The sequence below is a fragment of the Haliotis rufescens genome, unplaced genomic scaffold (genome assembly GCF_023055435.1).
Source record: "Haliotis rufescens isolate VD_foot unplaced genomic scaffold, xgHalRufe1.0.p SCAF_17, whole genome shotgun sequence".
Lineage (NCBI taxonomy): Eukaryota > Metazoa > Mollusca > Gastropoda > Lepetellida > Haliotidae > Haliotis > Haliotis rufescens.
In genome coordinates this window covers 13,744,335-13,764,899 of record NW_025963857.1, presented here as the reverse complement: position 1 = coordinate 13,764,899, position 20,565 = coordinate 13,744,335, and the positions used below count along the sequence as shown (strand labels likewise).

The 20,565-nt window shown below is 40.0% G+C and overlaps 1 protein-coding gene across 1 annotated transcript in view; it reads left to right on the top strand.

Annotated features, from left to right (window-relative positions):
* LOC124140845 (protein-glutamine gamma-glutamyltransferase K-like) overlaps positions 1 to 20,565 on the top strand; it is a 39,040-nt gene that overhangs the window by 6,385 nt on the left and 12,090 nt on the right. Inside the window, exons 4-11 of the mRNA XM_048397598.1 lie at positions 101 to 358; positions 1,102 to 1,371; positions 2,051 to 2,169; positions 5,108 to 5,221; positions 5,412 to 5,586; positions 5,909 to 6,053; positions 6,648 to 6,751; positions 7,282 to 7,447. Coding sequence (XP_048253555.1) covers positions 101 to 358; positions 1,102 to 1,371; positions 2,051 to 2,169; positions 5,108 to 5,221; positions 5,412 to 5,586; positions 5,909 to 6,053; positions 6,648 to 6,751; positions 7,282 to 7,447 — 1,351 coding nt within the window. The remainder of the gene's footprint in view (positions 1 to 100; positions 359 to 1,101; positions 1,372 to 2,050; positions 2,170 to 5,107; positions 5,222 to 5,411; positions 5,587 to 5,908; positions 6,054 to 6,647; positions 6,752 to 7,281; positions 7,448 to 20,565) is intronic.

Sequence of the window (20,565 nt, the reverse complement as noted above, 5' to 3'; positions counted from 1 at the left end):
TTCCGAAACAAAGATGCAAAATGATCAATGTATGATTAATGATTTGTTTTTTTTGTAAGGTCAAAGGAATAATAATCGCCATTTTATGTTTCTTAAACAGGAAACAATGAAGAAGAGTATGAACGAGCAGAGGTAACAGAGGCCGATTTGGCCGCGAAACTGCACGTGACCAGCCTTGACTTTAACATATCGGAGAACACCAAGCAGCACCACACTGACATGTATGAGTGCACAGAGATCAGAGGTCAAAATGAGGCAGAGCTGGTGGTCAGGAGAGGTCAATCCTTCCTCATCATCATCACTTTCGACAGACCTTACGACATTGACAAGAACGACATCACGCTCTTATTCAGCCTAGGTACGTATGTATGACACGCTAGACTGGAACCGTCGCCATTTGATTGTAATGTTAATAATATCTCATATGCCGTTCAAGAACGTTACGTTTAACCCAACTTTTCCTCATCTCACTTCACCCCATCTTAAAGAAGCAAACAAAATGCAACAAGCTGGTTTTAAAACATGGTTCCAAAATAGTCTTCGTTTCCATTTTTTATGTATTCACAATAAAATTCATTTTTGAAAGAGAAACTGATTTCATGCTAACATGATATGCATGGATAAACGCCATATTGCTATGATAACTTCAAATTAAAGTTGTAATTTTATATCATGTGTCTAAAATATAAGTATTTAGGTGGTTTGTTTGTTTGCAAACCCTGAAAGTGGTACCTACCTGACCTTATATATTTGCATATCTATCCGCAAATGACCCCGAAGGATGCCGAGAGATGAATGATCGAGCTTTATGTAGTTCGAGACAAAAGGTGTGACGGCATTTACCTTATTGTCCACATAATTTCCTACCTGAAATACAGTTGCAGTCGCCTTAAACAATACATCGAAACAGCCGAACTCAAGTTTACCAGGTTTCACTGTATGATACCTAGTACTTAAGTGGCAAGCGGGGAGTCCAGTGGTTGCTGGACTTGCTCCTCACGAAGGAGAACTGTGTTCGATTCCCCTGATGGTCCATTGCTGATGCATTGCTGTTTAAAATGGTACTGTTGAACAGTCCACTAATCTTGTACCTCTATGCAGCGTCTGACGAAAGCGACAGCACTGTAGAGGAGCTCTTCAAGGTGACGGAAGACCAGGACACGTCTTACAAGCCGCGGAGATGGGGCGCCACCGTCGTCAAGAAGGGAGGTAACTCCTTGACGGTAGAAGTGTTTTCACCCGCCTCTTCCCCAGTCGGTGTGTGGGACTTGATTGTCAGGACCATTGTTGGCGTCGAGAACGGCAAAGAACTCGTCTGGCAGTACAACCACAACGAGGACATCAACATCATCTTCAATCCTTGGTGTAAAGGTGAGACACAATAGTCACACAATCAGTGTTTCAAATCACCAATTGAGATTCAATCGTTATATTATCTTATCTAGTTGTTAATACCAAAACATAACGAGTTTAAGTTGTTTAATTAACGTTTTGATTTACGGTACTGTCACTGCTGAATATAAAACTTGATGAAAAACATTATTAAAACAGTAGTTACCTTCATGTCATGGGCACGGTGGTCAAGTGGACTACAGCGTAAAATTTGCAAAGCAGAATTGCATCCTGCAGGTGTTCCCGGATCCGCTGATCAAAGGTTTGAATCTCAGATTTACCTTAATTATGATACATGGTTAGTCAGCACCATGGCCGTGCGTCGTCGTTCAACCACAGTGGTGCACGTGGGTTAGGGCTCTCACCCCACATTGAGCTGACGGACCCTGATAACTTGCTCAGGGAAATAATGATAACCCCATCTCAGTACGTTTCCTCCCTACTGCTTAATCTGGCCGTGCTCGTGCCTGTGCAAGTTACAGGAACATATAGCAATATTTAAGCTTTTCAACGCCAGGATGTATCTGTACAAGAAATGATGGATGTAGTATGTTGTAGGCAGTAAAATTATCTGAGAGAGGAGTTCGGTATTTTGGACCCCTCCCTTTCAAAAATGCTGGATCCACCCTTGGTTGAAATACACGTTCTGTCTGTACAGAGGATGTGGTGTACCTCCCTGACCCCCAGTGGCTGGCGGAGGCGGTGGAGAACGACTCGGGGGTGTTGTACCAGGGGACACACGATAACATTAAGGGCAAGCCCTGGTACTTCGGGCAGGTGAGTTACTGGTCGGGTTTGCTAAGTTACTGACTGGCGCCTCGCGCAGGTGATTTGTTTGTTGTTCCCTGTCTGTTGGGTAACTGAGTTTGTAGTGTCCGGATGTAATGAGTAACTGAGTGTGTAGTGCCCGGATGTGATGAGTAACTGAGTGTGTAGTGCCCGGATGTGATGAGTTACTGAGTTTGTAGTGAGCGGATGTGATGAGTAACTGAGGGTGTAGTGCCCGGATGTGATGAATTACTGAGTTTGTAGTGCCCGGATGTGATGAATTGTTGTCCCCAAGATGAGTTACAGACACTAGCCATGTAGGCTGCTTGTAGTGCCTGGATCTCGGAAAAAAAGAGTACGCATTATTAGATTTGAAATACTAAAATGTGATCCTGTCCAATCTCGAACAGATCGTACAAACCCAATCGACAGACATTTTTGCTACACATCATATCATCTCAAATCTAGTAGCTAACATGTAAAGTGAGATAATTTCTGGTCCAGACTCGATTATTTACAGGCTGCAGTATTGTAGCTGGAATGTTGCAGAGTGCAAATAACAAACAATAATTAGAAGACGGAAACCTTGTCAAAACGATTTTACACAATGAAAAACTGTGATGAGAATTACCAATGCAGGACACAAGCAAGCTGCATATATTGCATATAGGTTTCCTTTCATCACTATAATACATGAAGTAACAAGTTGTGGTTCTCAATAAAGTCATTAGATACTAGGGTTGACTATTGGTCTGGAAATCACTATTGCTATAACTATTGATATTGAAAGAAACTATTGCGATAACTATTGGTATTGCAAGCAACGTTAACTATTGCGATAAATATCGATAGTTTTCAGTGTATCATTTTAGATTGATTTCAGAGTTGAATTAAATCTTGGAACTGAAGTTTCCTTTGAATGTGATAACAATAACAACAAATAAAAAGTAAAGTTTGAGATATGACTGATTTGTGTTTTTTTTACCCTAATAATTTAAGAAAAAGAAAATTCATGTGTAAATTACTACCACTCATGATCAAAAGAAAAACAAATTTGTACAGCATTGCATGTAATTAATTGATGTATTTAATACAATCGAAACTATCGATATTCCTAACTGAAATCGATACTATTGATCGGAAACTGATTTAACAATCGATTTATTGACTTTAAGTGCTTCCCAATAGCAATATATCGATATTTCGATTTATCGTGACACCCATCCATGTTTCAGTGATAGGATCATCTGTACGAGCCATTAGGGATATAACCTCTCGTCACAGCTTGATGTAAATATCTTTGTAATTTAAAACAAACATCTTGTGTCTTATAACCCCCATCCCAAAACTTGCGGTTGCCATTTTGTTTATTTTCAGTCCTCTTAAGGGACGACTTTTCGAATCAAACGTTTTTCTTTAACACAGGAATTTTGCCATTGTGAACAAGACACTTCAATGTGAATATGTCATGGGCACCTAGCCCTCATGCACAAATCGTTTATCCTGTTTGAACATGTTTTATTCAACTGAACTTGAACGGAATTTAGTAAATAAATACCACTCCCTCTTACATAATTACTTTGGTGTAAACATCAAAACTTGAAACAATACAATTATACAGTAAGAAGACTCATGTTACCAAGTCCTTTATCTCTGCCCAGTCATTTCTAAAAAAGCGATCACCGGCCGTCACATACCAAAAACGTTAAAAGATGGTATATAAGTGCAATAAACCCCATTTCCCCACTTCTTAAAATGTGTCATGAAGAAAAAGAATATAATGCGTATTTAATGCTTATGTGTGAGACACCTGTATGGACGGTGATTACAGTGGTAATAGATAGCCCTTGACGACGGCATTCGTTTGTGCGGATACACCTATGTGTTAGTGTCTCTTCAATCAGGCGATGTAGTGCCCGTAATGGGCCCTGTCGCTGTTTCCATTTGAAAAGGCATAATTTCAAACACGTCACAACGCATGCGATATAATGTTTTGACAGACAACATAACAATACAGAATGGATTATTGTGATCACAGCTGGCTCACACAGCAAAGCAAAAAGTGAGCTTCTTTTCATTCTGTTAAAGGGGCGAGTGGGTAGCCTAGTGGTTAAATGGTTCGCTCCTCCCGCCGAAGGCCCGGGTTCGATTCCCCACATTGGTACAATGCGTGAAGTCCATTTCTGGTATTGGTTGAAATATTGCTAAAAGCTGCGTAAAACCATACTCACTCATTTTGATTTATATGTTCTTTCGCAACTTGTATGTCACATTTAGAGTTAGTGAGTGAGTAAATTGTCGTAAATGCCATTCTGAACAGCTGTTTAGTAATATCAAGGAGTGTCAGTTAGTGTTGTAGGAAAGCCCAGTTTGAATCTCCTCTTCAGCAAATATCTGACGTCTATACTTTTGATAAACATCTATACATTTTATTCAGAATCCACAAAACTGACTTTTGGCGAAATAGAATAGTATTTCATTATCTGGCTAGTAACTACATAAGTCGTTATTTCGCAGATGTCTCAAAATATGTTACAATGTGATATGATGTGATTTGAATCCGTCTGTTGCTTCTGACTCCTCTGAGGACCAGGTTTAATGCGTTAATGATTTGAACCCGTCTGTTATTTCGACCATGTTTAATGCGTTAATGATTTGAACCCGTCTGTTATTTCGACCATGTTTAATGCGTTAACGATTTGAATCCGTCTATTGCTTCTGACTCGTTTGAGGGGCAGGTTTAATGCGTGAATGATTTGAAACCGTTTGTTATTTCGACCATGTTTAATGCGTTAATGATTTGAATCCGTCTATTGCTTCTGACTCGTTTAAGAACCAGGTTTAATGCGTTAATGATTTGAACCCGTCTGTTTCTGCTTCTGACTCATTTGAGTACTGCGTTTAATGTGTAACAGTTTTAATAATTTGAACCCATCTGTCTGACCAGTTTGAGGACGGCATCTTGCACGCCGCTCTCCACCTCGTCAGAAAAGGCTTCAATTTCAAGATGACCCGCGCCATGGGGAACGCCAGCAAGGTTGCCAGGGCTCTCTCCAGGATAGTGAGTACTCTCGCCAGTCACAATAGCCTTATCATTTTCTACTTCATGTCCAACAAACAATCATTTTATGTTGCACATTCTGTCCTTGAGTCAGTTTAGTAAAGCTCTCCTGCGGATGGATATATATCCCGTCACCTCTTGTATTCATCTCGGCCTGTCATCCTCATACACTGGTTGATGTTTTGGTCAGGTGAACTTCGACGACGACAACGGCGTCCTGCATGGCAGATGGGAAGGCGGTTTCGCCGGTGGCACGTCTCCGGACGCTTGGATGGGGAGCGTGAAGATCCTGAAGCAGTACATGTCCACCGCAAAACCGGTCATGTTCGGACAGTGCTGGGTCTTTTCCGGGGTCCTCGTTACAGGTAGGGGGACAATCAGTGTTGTTTTAAACGGGAACAGGCATTCGCTGTGTAGAGTTGCACAACAGAAACCTTTGAGTGTGGGTTCGAATCCCTGTTCGCCCCGATTATGTTTCTTGGGTTATCAGCACCATATCCGTGCTTGTCGATTTCACCAAAGTGGTTAACATCTAAGACCTCCCACATTTAAGCTGACACACTGTGATGTTACTGGAATACTGTTAACAATCATGAAATAATCATTTATTTGCTGTGAGCATAAAATCTTTGTGTATGAGTTTCGAACTTCACCGTGCATTCACTAAACTCCTCACTGTGCCATCAGTGTGCCGAGCCCTGGGACTGCCCTGTCGGAGTGTCACCAACTTTGAATCAGCTCACAACAGTGACAAGGAACGTTTAAGCTTCGACTCGATCTTCCGACCCAACTATAGCGGTCGCTATGTCAATACATCCAAGGACAGAGTGTGGTAAGTGTTTGGGGCTGTGTCCTGGGTACCGTTGTACAAAACAACCTTAGCGCTACGATGGGCGTAAGTCTACGTTAAGGTATGGGAGTTACGATCACCTTAGCGCTAAAATCGCTTTGTACAACGGCGCCCTTGGAACAGTTGCAAGATGGTGCTGTTATGGACCGATTTAGGAGTTTATGTGAGAGAAAGAAAAATAATTTCTGCCACTGTTTCATGACATACAGTTATTTTCTCTGAAAGGAGGAACTATGCATTTTTTAAGACATCTTATAGTTTTTATTCTTTTTGCCTGGAAAAGAATATTCCAAATTATTTAAGATAAACTATCCCACAGAATTGAAATAAATGGTGGGTGCATAAATATCGGGTAGCAGGAATATGGGCTTATGGATGGGTAAGCATATCCAGTACTCCATGCTTGTCACAGGAATGGTATTTACAGGCTCAGTGATAGCCTATCATCGTGCTTATTTACATGTAACCGTGATACACTAGATGACTGCGGCATAAAACAATAAAACCTTAAAAACAATGTGTTTTATTTACTTTTTAACCCATTTACGTTAAGTAAAGAATATTTTCATGTCCCAGGAACTTTCATGTCTGGAACGAGGTTTGGATGAGTCGCCCTGACCTTGGAAAACAGTTTGACGGGTGGCAGGTTATTGATGCCACGCCCCAGGAAGCTAGTGAAGGTAGGAGAACACGCTGACACAGCCATTGATACTTGACAAACCCCTAAAGTGTTCACTATGTTCTTAGGGAACATTATATTCCCGAGCCAAGGGAGTTAACTGACTTTAAAAGTTTAGTTTCCACCCTTGCTGAACTAGGCTTGAATTATGGAGTTATGTTTTGGCTGGAGTCTATGCATAGTCCAACCAGAATCGCGTAACGAAACCGACATCTAGCTCGTAAACTGCCGTGCAAATTGAGGTCTATTGCAGGATTTTCAAAACACATGTACTGGGGCGCGGATATTTTCCAAATCTTTACATGTTTTTAATCAAGGTGTTCAAGGTGGAACGTGATTGGTCAATACGAGGGACATACAAGGGACAAAACCCGAAATAGCCACTGGTGGCGCTACGATCGTGCCACGAAACTCCAGCCTAGTTAGGCAAGGGTTGAAACTGGATTTAAAGTCAGTTAACCCCTTGCATTGGGAAAATGAGGGAACATATTTCCTGAACACTCACTGCCTTGTCTGATTGATGTGTTAAAGGCACGTTTTGCTGTGGCCCCGCTCCCGTGGAGGCCATTAAGGAGGGGCTTATCTACATCGGCCATGACACGTCCTTCGTGTTCGCTGAGGTCAATGCGGACTGCGTGACCTGGGAAGAGGACCCAGAGACCCGGAAGCTCAAACAGGTGGCGCGGATCAGGAACAGGCAAGCAGCACACTGCCCGTGATACAAGTCCTCACCAGTCCCCAATAAATGTGTCAGTCCATGTCCAACAACAGTATAGCATGCAGTATACATGTATATGAATAGCATAGGTTCCAGACCGTATATGTCCTTGACTAGCACAGGCCGCCTGTTCTGTATATGTCCTTGACTAGCACTGGTCGGCTGTTCTGTATATGTCCTTGACTAGCACTGGTCGGCTGTTCTGTATATGTCCTTGACTAGCACTGGTCGGCTGTTCTGTATATGTCCTTGACTAGCATTGGCCGCCTGTTCTGTATATGTCCTTGACTAGCACTGGTCGGCTGTTCTGTATATGTCCTTGACTAGCACAGGCCGCCTGTTCAGTATATGTCCTTGACTAGCACTGGTCGGCTGTTCTGTATATGTCCTTGACTAGCACAGGCCGCCTGTTCTGTATATGTCCTTGACTAGCACAGGCCGCCTGTTCTGTATATGTCCTTGACTAGCACAGGTCGGCTGTTCTGTATATGTCCTTGACTAGCACTGGTCGGCTGTTCTGTATATGTCCTTGACTAGATCAGGCCACCGTCATGTATATGTCCCTGATAAACACAGGGGCATTGCCTAAAAGTCGGGCCGGGCCGGGCCAAGACGGGCCAAAGTGTTACTGGCTAATTACTTCATTATCGGCGATCATACCTACATATAATTGATGCAACATACACACATGACATTAATGAACAATCACCAAACAAAAAAGTGCACCATAAATAAGTAATTCGGAGTAAATCGCTTGACAACCAGAAAGTGGAGCAGTGTGTAAGCGTCGCTGATCTTGGTAACATGTAAAAGAGCAATCGTTAAACGAAGTAAGATTTGAAACGTATCAAATACTTCTAGCTATCGTGATACAAATTTCCATCTGTGAGCATAGTGTTTATTTTTATAGGAACGTTCAATATACAAGTAAATACCACTTTATAATGTCACTGATCGTCGTATTTAAAGCAGACACATTGGTTAAAGTTGACCTCTTCTCCCTATACTCTCAACAGTCACACAGGTGTTCGGTCCGACTTGGCCCGGGCTGTCAAAATCAACTTTAAACTTACATATGTATCATCAAATGGATTCACATCTATAAACTAGTATAATATCTACCTAAATACCACTTTATAGTGTCTCAGATCACTGTACTTAAAGAAAACAAGGTGCTCAAAGTGAAGCATTTTTACTGTATTTTCTTAAGAAAATCTATGTCAGAAGTGTTCGGTCCGACTTGGCCCGGGCTGTCAAAATCAACTTAAACCTCACAGATGTATCATCAAATGGATTCACATCTTTAGATTAGTATTATATCAACCTAAATACCACTTTATAGTGTCTCAGGTCGCTGTACTTAAAGAAAACAAGGGGCTCAAAGTGAAGCCCTTTTCCCTTTACATTCTCAACATAGTCTCTATCAGAAGTATTTGTCTTGTGTTGGGTCCGACTTGGCCCGGGCGGTCAAAATCAACTTAAACCTCACAGATGTATCATCAAATGGATTCACATCTTTAGATTAGTATTATATCTACCTAAATACCACTTTATTATGTCACGGTACATCGTATTTAAAGAAAACAAGGGGCTCAAAGTAAAGCATTTTTACTGTATTTTCTTACTAAGGCCGCCCTTAGTTTCTTGGAAATGTCCTGGCTACACTTCAAGGTTTCGTGCTCAACAAATATATATGAATGTATATGATGTCTCATCTTGATGTACTTTAATAATGCAATTCGACAAAGATGATGTACAGATGCCTCGACAACATTTTTCACACATAAATGACTTCAACCTTGGCTCTCAACTAGTACAGGTAAACATGGCTATTAATGCTCATGTGTGTCAGGTTGCCTTAACCTCGCCGTCGTATCTGTACACAAAACAAGTGCATAGTCTAAACTAGGCTACAAATGCATTTCTTCAGCCGTTTCAATAATGCAGTGCGCTGTCACGGCATGCTGCGTAGGTCTGTACAGCACAATGTATTTTATTAGTAATTGGTCGATCCTTCATAAATCATATTTTTGCCATTCATTTCACATATGCCTCGGTAGAATTGAGGTAGGGGAAGGACTTCTGGTCAGATAACAAGGTATTCAGATATCCAGAAACTCGTTTATCCGGACAACATTTTAGAAAAAGCAATTGTCCGGATAAGCGAGGTTAGACTGTGTAGCGCGTGATACATGACAAAACAGACGTGTTAGGACCTGATTCGCACTTGCTGAAGGGATACCAATGGACCCTGATCATAATACATTGGTTGCTTATTATTATTATTATTATTATTATTATTAAACATATTGTATTGTCCAAAAAGACAAAGGGATTGGGCACAAGTGCAGCACTTATTACCACCTTCTCCATATATACAGTTATACATTATATTGCATAATGAAAATTAACAATTTACAGTTGAAGCATCACATTGTGGAAACATAGTGCGCAATATAAATTTATATACAGTGCTCATATGAAGGATATGTACAATGTGCTGGAAAGTGAAGACAGTGTGCATCTCATACATATGCTAATATTATACATGTTAGTGTTGTATATAGATTTAACAATATTAATGATTAACAGTTTGGAAACAATAATATGCTAGCTACTGAATCTGTTAGTCGTTTCTATAAATTTGTGTACAGACAAGAATATTTTTGTATTCAGGAAAACATCTAAGTTTGGATCACAAAAAAGAATACTATTTAGAGTTTTTTGTCCTCCAAGATTATCGATAGCTGTCAGTAATGTCTCCCTAATATCATCATATAAGGTACATTGGACGAAGAAATGGAATGAATTTTCACAAGGAGCTCCGCATTTACAGGAAATAGTATCAGATAATTAACACGAAACAGGTTGGAATTTAGTGTGCTACAATTGTGTCTCAGTCTAGTGTGCAATATGGTTGTAGATCTCTCACCGCAATTATAGTGCATAGGTGGTGATGTAGGCTGCTCAGATGCGACAGCTTTAAAATATGATATTGACGGACTATCCCTGATTCCTGATGATAGATTATTCCATTGGCCTAATGTATCTATAATATAAGACCTTTTAAACGTAGATGTCCGTGCAAATGGAACTACAAAATCATGGCGGTTTCTGAGATTATAACTGACCTTCTGTGATACAGCTGGTGGTATAAGATCAGTTACATATGAAGGACATGGCTTATTTATTATTTTATACATAGTTACAAGTTTGTTGACGTTTCTTCTATACGCTTAGATATATGTATCCACATCACACACGCCTAGAACAAGTACACTTATTTGAATATTACTAATATTACATGAATGTTACTGAGCAGTCAGTTAGAGTTTATATCTTTGCGCTTAATCAGCAACATTAAGCCTTTCACGTATATTACAACTTTGTAATTTAACTTTCCTTTCCAGAAATACCATAGCATGGTGACAGAGATGAACTTCTACCCCAAGACATGTGTCATTGACTAAAATCTGCTTTGTTAATTTGATTTCAAGTGTTAGCCTTCACCTGGAAGGAATTTATATTTGTATTATTTCAATTTTTCTTTTCATATATATCCCTCTGAATTTTGGGTTTTGAAATAGCATGTCGCAGAAATAACTCCTGTTGGACCCTTAGACTTGCAAGAATACTCTAATCATTGGCCGAAACATGCCCCATTTGTGCTTCTTGCTTTGTCAGACCAAACCCATACTGTTGAATTTCTCAAAAGTTTTAAAAGGGTTAAAGCTATTTTTGGAAGTATAAATGGGTTGATTGGTGACTACCACAGAAGTAGCAAATGGAGTTATGTCCGATGAAATTCTCTGTTTTGACTTGTGCTAATCGGGTTTAACAACTAACTTGCCTTTGCGTGTGTTTGTTCCACCGGTGGTGCAGGATACGCTCACCTCTATGCAAACACCTGTTATCCTCACTGTTTGATAGTAGTTTATACACGTAAGTATGTATAAGTTGTATGTCATCTTAATATATCACTTGTGTTATCCCTCTTTCTGGGGTGTACTACAAACATAAATCAAAGTTTCTTTTGAGCTATCATGAATATCGTAAAATACTTAGCAAGTCTATGCTTATCATTCCCTCTACTCCTACCAAAGGCTCTAATTGTGGCTAATTGTTACATATTCTTCACGAATACTGTAAATCATGAAACGTGTAACCAAATTAATGCGAGTTTAGACCGCTGGCTAGACTAACATCTAGTTTCTGAAATGAACATATTTAACAAAAATAAAAACAATTGTTTGATTATATTGATAAAATATATAACTGCAGTAATCTAGTCTTGCCAAATATGATTGACTTGCATCGGCTGTATTGGATATATTTGTTTCAGGAACTGTATGACAGGCCTAAAATGCGTCACGAAAGTAATGCGATTAACTTTGCTTTTGACCTGTAAAAGCTAACCAGCAAACGAAAACACGCCGTTGTTTACAATGAACGCATGTCTAAACAAACATCCTTTTTTATATACTTAAGTAGAAGTATCACGATGGACAGTGCATACAACTGTTTGGAAAACAATATCAAGCAATATTTTAGATTCAGAATCAACATACCATGACATAACAGAAACATATATATTAAATTATATATATTCATACTTGCCACTATTCACGATACATTTATTTTACCGTCACTGTTTAAAACTACTCTGAACTACTTGTATGTATAGATCATCTTATTTGTAAACAGTAGGCGGACGTATTATATATCTAACAGTTACAAAAGTCTGCTGAAATCTTCTATTTCTTTATTATGTAAAATGCTGTCAACATGAATAAATGCCAATTATTTCATAACACTCCAAATATAGTTGTCATAATGAACATAGTTTTAAAGTATATTTGTCACATGCAATAATACTGTCCGGTATTATAAGTAATATTTTCAATATCAACCACATATTGTGAGAATCCAGTAAAAAGGAACTGAGTAAAGCAGTGGTAAAATCTATCCATATATACAAAATTGTATATTTTTGGATATACCATATATACAAAATTGTATATTTTTGGATATACCATATATACAAATTGTATATTTTGTATATATTGGAATTTTCCCTTGTGATACTTTCACTGGCCACTGACAAAGATTAGCAGTATTAGAATAAGAAACTAAATTAAATCCAGTATGACGTGATTATGTGTAAGCATACAGAAAACTAAGAGAGTCCAACTTACTTCAGTTTCTGTACCGTACTTGCGCTTACCTCCTTTTGCATCCTGCGTATCATTCAACCTGTCGGATCGACTTGTCCCGAGTGGTTAATAATCTTAAACATCACGACAGTAAAAACAAAGTTACTTACTTACTTACTTTGGAGATTTAACGTGCGCTTTCCGACTGATGCGTATTTCGCACACGGGCCCGGCCAGGCCATTTAATGTGTTTCCGAAAGGTGCGAAAGTGGTGTGTGCAACCCAAGAGGGGGCTTTAGGGGTTGCTTATACTTACTTACTTACTTACTTTGGAGATTTAACGTGCGCTTTCCGACTGATGCGTATTTCGCACACGGGCCCGGCCAGGCCATTTAATGTTTCCGAAAGGGGCGAAAGTGGTCTGTGCAACCCAAGAGGGGGGTTTAGGGGCTGCTTATATAGAATTTGGGAATTTTGAGATTTGGAATAGATGCCGATGGGGTTGGGGAGGAGAACTAAGGGAGCTGGGTATGGTGGATGTTTGTTTGTTTATGTGATTTTGATTTGGTAGGTTATTGTGTTTTTAGATGCGTTTTATTAGTTCCGTTTTTATTAAGAATACGCCTAAGGCCTTGAAGTTTTCTAGTTTATTTTGTGGGTTTAGTATTGCTTCTAGAGTGAGAGCCTTGTTTAGATTGAGGGTGGTTTGTAATGCGGTCCGATGTATTAGGTAGTGTGTGCAATGGATGAGTGCTGTTCTGGGGTTTCTGGTTGTTTGCAGTGTGGGCAGTTACCTGTAGTGTTTTTTTTTTTAGGTGGTTATTTAGGTTGGTGTGTCCTGTTTGGAGTTTAGTGATTACTCTGTCGATTTTTTTTGATGGATGGAGAATTTTTGGTTTGGTTAGTGGTTGGCTAACCAAACCAAAAATTCTCCATCCATAAAAAAAAAAAAATCGAGTTGCTTATGTTGTTGTTGTTGCATTAGGTGTTTAAGAGGTCGCCTTCTGCCTAGGCAATTTCGGCTGACCTGTCCCTCTTTGGGACTCCTGTGTGTGAGAAGGGTTCACATATCTATTGTGACATAATTTCTGTTTTTGCATTGATATGATTTCTATTTTCTTATATTGATATGATTTCATTTTTATCCTTGGCTGCTCTGTTTCATATACGTTCGAGCAGCTGTCCATCTCTCAGAAATAGAGTTAGTTTGGCCTTCGCTATTGCATCTCTTGGCTTTAGGAGATCTATGACAGATAGCGGATCTAACTGCAATTCTTGTTTTAACCTAGCCCGGGCTGGGGCATGGTCTTGACATTCTAGTAACAGGTGGTCAATGGTTTCAGCCTGATTGCAAGATGAACAAACCTTGTCATAGTGCTTTTTGTGACCAAGTCTGAGGCGTGAGATAGCAGTTTCAATTTTCCTTTCATTTGAGTATGAGTTTGGCTTTTGCTGGACCTTGGGTTGAATTTTGTATAGCCATCTGCCGATCTTACTTGCGTCCCATTGGGTTTGCCATCTTTTTGCTATGGAGGCTTTGATTTTGCTTTTTTTCTCTAGTTTACTAAAGGGAATAGGCTGTATATCCGCTTTGTCTAGAGCTAGCTTCGCCAGTGAGTCTGCTTTTTCATTTCCATGAATATCTATGTGAGAGGGGATCCAACACAGCTCCACCTGTTGCCCTTGGTCCGATAGTTTTGTATATTCGTTTAGAATATTGTTGACTGTGTTTGGCCTGGAGTTTGAGTTTCTTCCACTGATGGCCTGAAGTGCACTTAGCGAGTCTGATAGGATGACTGCCTTTGCTTCCGGGAGTTCCGGTATGAGTTTGAGTGCATGATGAATTGCCTCCAATTCAGCCGTGAATACTGACTGACCATCGGGCAAGCGAACTGAATGTGCTTGGGGTTTGGAGCTGTGGATATGGATCCCGTAACCAGCACTGTTGTTGATAGGATTCTTGGATCCATCAGTGTATATATGGGCCCAGCTGTCCCAGATAGTTTGAATTTGAGTGATAGCTACTGATCGTAGTAGGGTTGGGTTTTCTCTTTTAGTGACTTCTGATGTTAAAGCAGTGTCAACTTTGGGAGTTTGTAAAGTCCAGGGAGGGTGTAACCCTTTGTATTGACTTTCTGGAGGCTGAATGTCATCGCAATTGTGACTTCGAATGAGTTCACGTACTAATATCCCAGATGGCTTTAGTGAGGGGTTTTTTCGAGCTAGGGCCTCATCTCGAGCGTTTTTGTCTTGCCATATCTTTTTAACCAAAGGGTTTGATGTTCGTCCCCAGAACGATAATATTGCCTGCTCTCGTCTTAGTTTCAATGGGAGTTCTCCCGTTTCTACTTGTAGTGCTTCTAGTGAGGTGCCTGTCGCTGCGCCTGTGGCCAGTATTAGGGCTTTGTATTGTATTCTGTCTAGTCGCCTCAAGACAGTATTTGATGCTGAGTGAAAAGCCTCACAACCATAGTCAATTTTTGATCTGATAAGAGCTTTGTAGAGGTCCAGCTGAGTGTCCCTCGATGTGCCCCAAGATGTGCCTGAAATTGCCCGTAATACGTTCAGGTCTTTTTGACATCTGTTTTCCACATATTCTATATGCTTGCGCCAAGTGAGGTGTTGATCAAGGATAACTCCAAGAAATATTGCAGATTTTTCGAATTTGATAGGTTTGCCTTTTATGGAGACACGGGGTATCATAGCATCTTTCCCCCGGCGTTTAAATAGAACTCCAACAGTTTTTTCACTTGAAAGGGTGAATCCCCGTTTATTGCACCATTGATCTACTCCGTCCAGGGCTGACTGGAGTTTTTGTCTGATTTGTGAGATATCTCTGTGCTTTACCCATATTGCTCCGTCATCAGCGAACTTAGAAGTTTGGGTAGGAGAGTTGACATGGTCAAAAAGATCATTGATCATGATATTAAACAGGGTTGGGCTCATAATGCTGCCTTGTGGCGTGCCATTGTCCAGTGCCATAGGATCCGATCGATTGTTCCCTATTTTAACTGAAAGCGACCTGTCTTGCAGGAAGCTGTCTATGAAGTTTGCCATGTTCCCTTCAACTCCATTTTGTGATAGTTTTGAGAGGAGTCCGTCATGCCATACCATGTCGAAGGCTTTGCTGAAGTCCAGAAATACTGCGGCTAGGTATTGTCTGTTTAATTGGGCTTTTTTTATTTCATTTTCCAGTCTTAGAATATGATCTAGACACGAGTGTCCCTTCCTGAAGCCACTTTGGTCAGGTTTTATGTGGTTGCCAGTTTCAAGATGATGCATGAGCCTTTTTGTAACCATGGCTTCCATGGCTTTGCACATGTTTGTGGTGAGTGAGATCGGTCGATAAGAGTTTGGTAGGGCTTCGTCTTTCACTTGCTTTAGCAGCGGGATAACCGCAGCATGTTTCCATGCTTTTGGGACTTCTCCTTTTGACCATATCGTGTTATACAACTCAGTGAGTAAGCCTTTGGTTTGATCAGGTAGGTTTTTCAATATCTCGTAGCTGGTTGTGTCAAGACCAGGTGCTGTGCCTTTTCTATGTTGTATCGCATCATCAAACTCTGTCACAGTAAATGGTATATTGTATACCAGATGCTTGCTTTGCGGCCGTTTTGAGATCTTAGGCATAAGCATTTTTGCCTGTTTGAATTCTTCGCTGCAATTTGTGTTGCTGCTGACAGATGAGAAGTGCTCAGCTAGAATGTTGGCTTTTTCGTTGACTGTATGGGCGTTGGCTAACTTGGGAATTTTTGTGGGTTTACGCTTACCCCTGATTGCGTGTATTTTGCTCCAGACTGTTTTAGCATTTGTTTTCTCATTAAGGGATTTGCAGAAGGTCTGCCATGACTCTTTTTTAGAATCGTCTATGAGTTGTCTTACTTTCGTCCTGGCTGCTCGGACTTGGGCAAAGGCTGATTTATCCCTTTTTGACCTATTTAGGGCTTTCTTTCTCACTCTCCTAGCTTTTGCTATTTCCCTGTTCCACCATGGTACAGGCGTTTTGCCAGTTTTGTGGTCTTTTTTTGGAATTGATTTTTCAGCTGCGGCAATAATTGCTGAGGTGAGATTTTGGCAAAAAAGATCAGGATCATCCGAGGCAATTTCTGAGGACTTGAATGATACACATTCCTTCCTGAATTTAGGCCAGTCAGCCTTTGCATAGTCCCATGTGCGCTGAGGATTGGGCTGTTCCTCTAATTGTGGTGGGCTACCTATGTAGGTGAGTATAGGAAGGTGATCGCTTCCCCAAGTGTCGTCATGGACTTGCCATTGGCAATGTGAGGCGAGGTTTTTGGTGGCAATTGTGAGATCAATTGAACTCCACGTGTTGTGGACTTGGTCATAACGTGTGTGACTGCCGTTGTTCAGAGTTATGAGATTGTCGTCCTCAACCCATTTCTCTACCATTTTGCCGTATTTGCATGAATCATTCCTGTCTTCCCAAAGAGGGCTGTGGGCATCAAAGTCACCAAGGATTATCCCATTTTTGCCTACTATTTGAGCTAGTCTTGTTAGCTCTTCCATGTTCGTTTCATGGGTAACCCTGTGATATATGTTAGCTATGCGTAATTCGTTGGCATTTGCCAGTTTTAGGGAGATAACTTGGGTTTCAAGGTTCCCTACGTTTGCTTCAATATTTTTGGAGGTACAGCTGTCGTGGACAAGGGTGATTAGTCCTCCTCCCTTGTTGCCTGGCATAAGTCTTTTTCTGTCTTTTCTATATTGGGTATACCCAGGTAGTGTGAATTTGGCTTTTTCACTGAGTTTAGTCTCCTGTATTAGAATGACATGAGGCTTGATCACCTTTTTTTTGACGAGTGCAGTCAGTTCATTGCCGTGGCTCTTAAGGCCATTTGCGTTCCACTGTAGTAAAAGCAAGTCCATGATAATTTATAGATGAGCGCTTATTGAGTTTTAGGGCATACCCTGAGTTGCTTATATAAAAAAGTTGCTAGATATATAGAGAACTTTCATTTATGGCGTCTTTTAACCATCACGACAATAATACTGAGTGGTCCAAGTCAGGTTCAGGAGATGTGTGTTTTCACAGAACGAGCTGCTCGGAGATGCAGCACGTATTCTCGCGGTATGGCAGATTACAACTGTCTCAGATAATCTTGTTTTCCTAAACACACTCATAGAAAATAGAAGCATTAAGCAGGGTTGAGGGAGAGGTTTATCCTGAAATGCAAAGTGTCTCACCTTACCTTCTCCAAGTGTTACCCTGTGAGTATGATCCTTGAAAAAACCCACGACGGATTAGGTAAAAGCAAGGGATTTTCCGACCAGACACATACCATGAAAAAAGGGCTTCACTTTAAAGAGTATACTTCACTCCAACACATTTGGTGAAATTTTCTTGAGAAGATACAGTGAAAGTGCTCGACTTTAACAGACCAGTTTTCTTTGAGTTATCGTGCAACATTATTAAGTGTTATATAGGTAGATATAATACTAGTCATGTTGAGAATGTAGAGGAAAAAGGGCTTCACTTTGAACTCATGGTTTTCTTTAAATGCGATAAACTGTGACATTATAAAGTGGTACATAGGTAGATATAACACTCATCTATGGATGTAAACACATTTGAAGATAGATCTGTGTGTTTAAAGTTGATTTTGACAGCCCGGGCCAAGTCGGACCGAACACTTCTGACATAGATTTTCTTAAGAAAATACAGTAAAAATGCTTCACTTTGAGCCCCTTGTTTTCTTTAAATACGATGTACCGTGACATTATAAAGTGGTATATAGGTAGATATAACACTAATCCAAAGATGTAAACACATTTGAAGATACATCTGGTGTGTTTAAAGTTGATTTTGACAGCCCGGGCCAAGTCGGACCCAACACAAGCCAAACACTTCTGATAGAGACTATGTTGAGAATGTAAAGGGAAAAGGGCTACACTTTGAGCCCCTTGTTTTCTTTAAATGCGATAAACTGTGACATTATAAAGTGGTATATAGGTAGATATAACACTAATCCAAAGATGTAAACACATTTGAAGATACATCTGGTGTGTTTAAAGTTGATTTTGACCGCCCGGGCCAAGTCGGACCCAACACAAGCCAAACACTTCTGATAGAGAGTATGTTGAGAATGTAGAGGGAAAAGGGCTTCACTTTGAGTACCTTGTTTTCTTTAAGTACAGCGTTCTGAGACACTATAAAGTGGTATATAGGTAGATATAACACTAATCCAAAGATGTAAACACATTTGAAGATACATCTGGTGTGTTTAAAGTTGATTTTGACCGCCCGGGCCAAGTCGGACCCAACACAAGCCAAACACTTCTGATAGAGAGTATGTTGAGAATGTAGAGGGAAAAGGGCTTCACTTTGAGTACCTTGTTTTCTTTAATTACAGCGATCTGAGGCACTATAAAGTGGTATTTAGGTGGATATAATACTTATCTAAAGATGTGAATCCATTTGATGATACATCTGTGAGGTTTAAGTTGATTTTGACAGCCCGGGCCAAGTCGGACCGAACACTTCTGACATAGATTTTCTTAAGAAAATACATTAGAAATGCTTCACTTTGAGCCCCTTGTTTTCTTTAAATACGATGTACCGTGACATTATAAAGTAGTATATAGGTAGATATAACACTAATCCACTAATCTATAGATGTAAACACATTTGAAGATACGTCTGTGTGTTTAAAGTTGATTTTGACCGCCCGGGCAAAGTCGGACCCAACACAAGCCAAACACTTCTGATAGAGACTATGTTGAGAATGTAGAGGGAAAAGGGCTTCACTTTGAGTACCTTGTTTTCTTTAAGTACAGCGTTCTGAGACACTATAAAGTGGTATTTAGGTAGATATAACACTAGTCTATAGATGTAAACACATTTAAAGATAGATCTGTGAGGTTTAAGTTGATTTTGACAGCCCGGGCCAAGTCGGACCGAACACTTATGACATAGATTTTCTTAAGAAAATACAGTGAAAATGCTTCACTTTGAGCCCCTTGTTTTCTTTAAATACGATGTACCGTGACATTATGAAGTGGTATATAGGTAGATATAACACTAATCTATAGATGTAAACACATTTGAAGATACATCAGTGTGTTTAAACACATTTGAAGATACGTATGTGTGTTTAAAGTTGATTTTGACCGCCCAGGCCAAGTCGGACCGAACACTAGCCAAACATTTAGAGACTATGTTGAGAATGTAAAGGGAAAAGGGCTTCACTTTGAGCCCCTTGTTTTCTTTAAATACGATGTACCGTGACATTATAAAGTGGTATATAGGTAGATATAACACTAATCTATAGATGTAAACACATTTGAAGATACATATTTGTGTTTAAAGTTGATTTTGACAGCCCGGGCCAAGTCGGACCCAATACAGGCCAAACACTTCTGATAGAGACTATGTTGAGAATGTAAAGGGAAAAGGGCTTCACTTTGAGCACCTTGTTTTCTTTAAATACGATGTACCGTGACAATATAAAGTGGTATATAGGTAGATATAACACTAATCTATAGATGTAAACACATTTGAAGATACATATTTGTGTTTAAAGTTGATTTTGACAGCCCGGGCCAAGTCGGACCCAATACAGGCCAAACACTTCTGATAGAGACTATGTTGAGAATGTAGAGGGAAAAGGGCTTTACTTTGAGCACCTTGTTTTCTTTAAATACGATGTACCGTGACATTATAAAGTGGTATATAGGTAGATATAACACTAATCAAAAGATGTAAACACATTTGAAGATACATATTTGTGTTTAAAGTTGATTTTGACAGCCCGGGCCAAGTCGGACCCAATACAGGCCAAACATTTCTGATAAAGACTATGTTGAGAATGTAGAGGAAAAAGGGCTTTACTTTGAGCACCTTGTTTTTTTTTAAAATACGATGTACCGTGACATTATAAAGTGGTATATAGGTAGATATAACACTAATCTATAGATGTAAACACA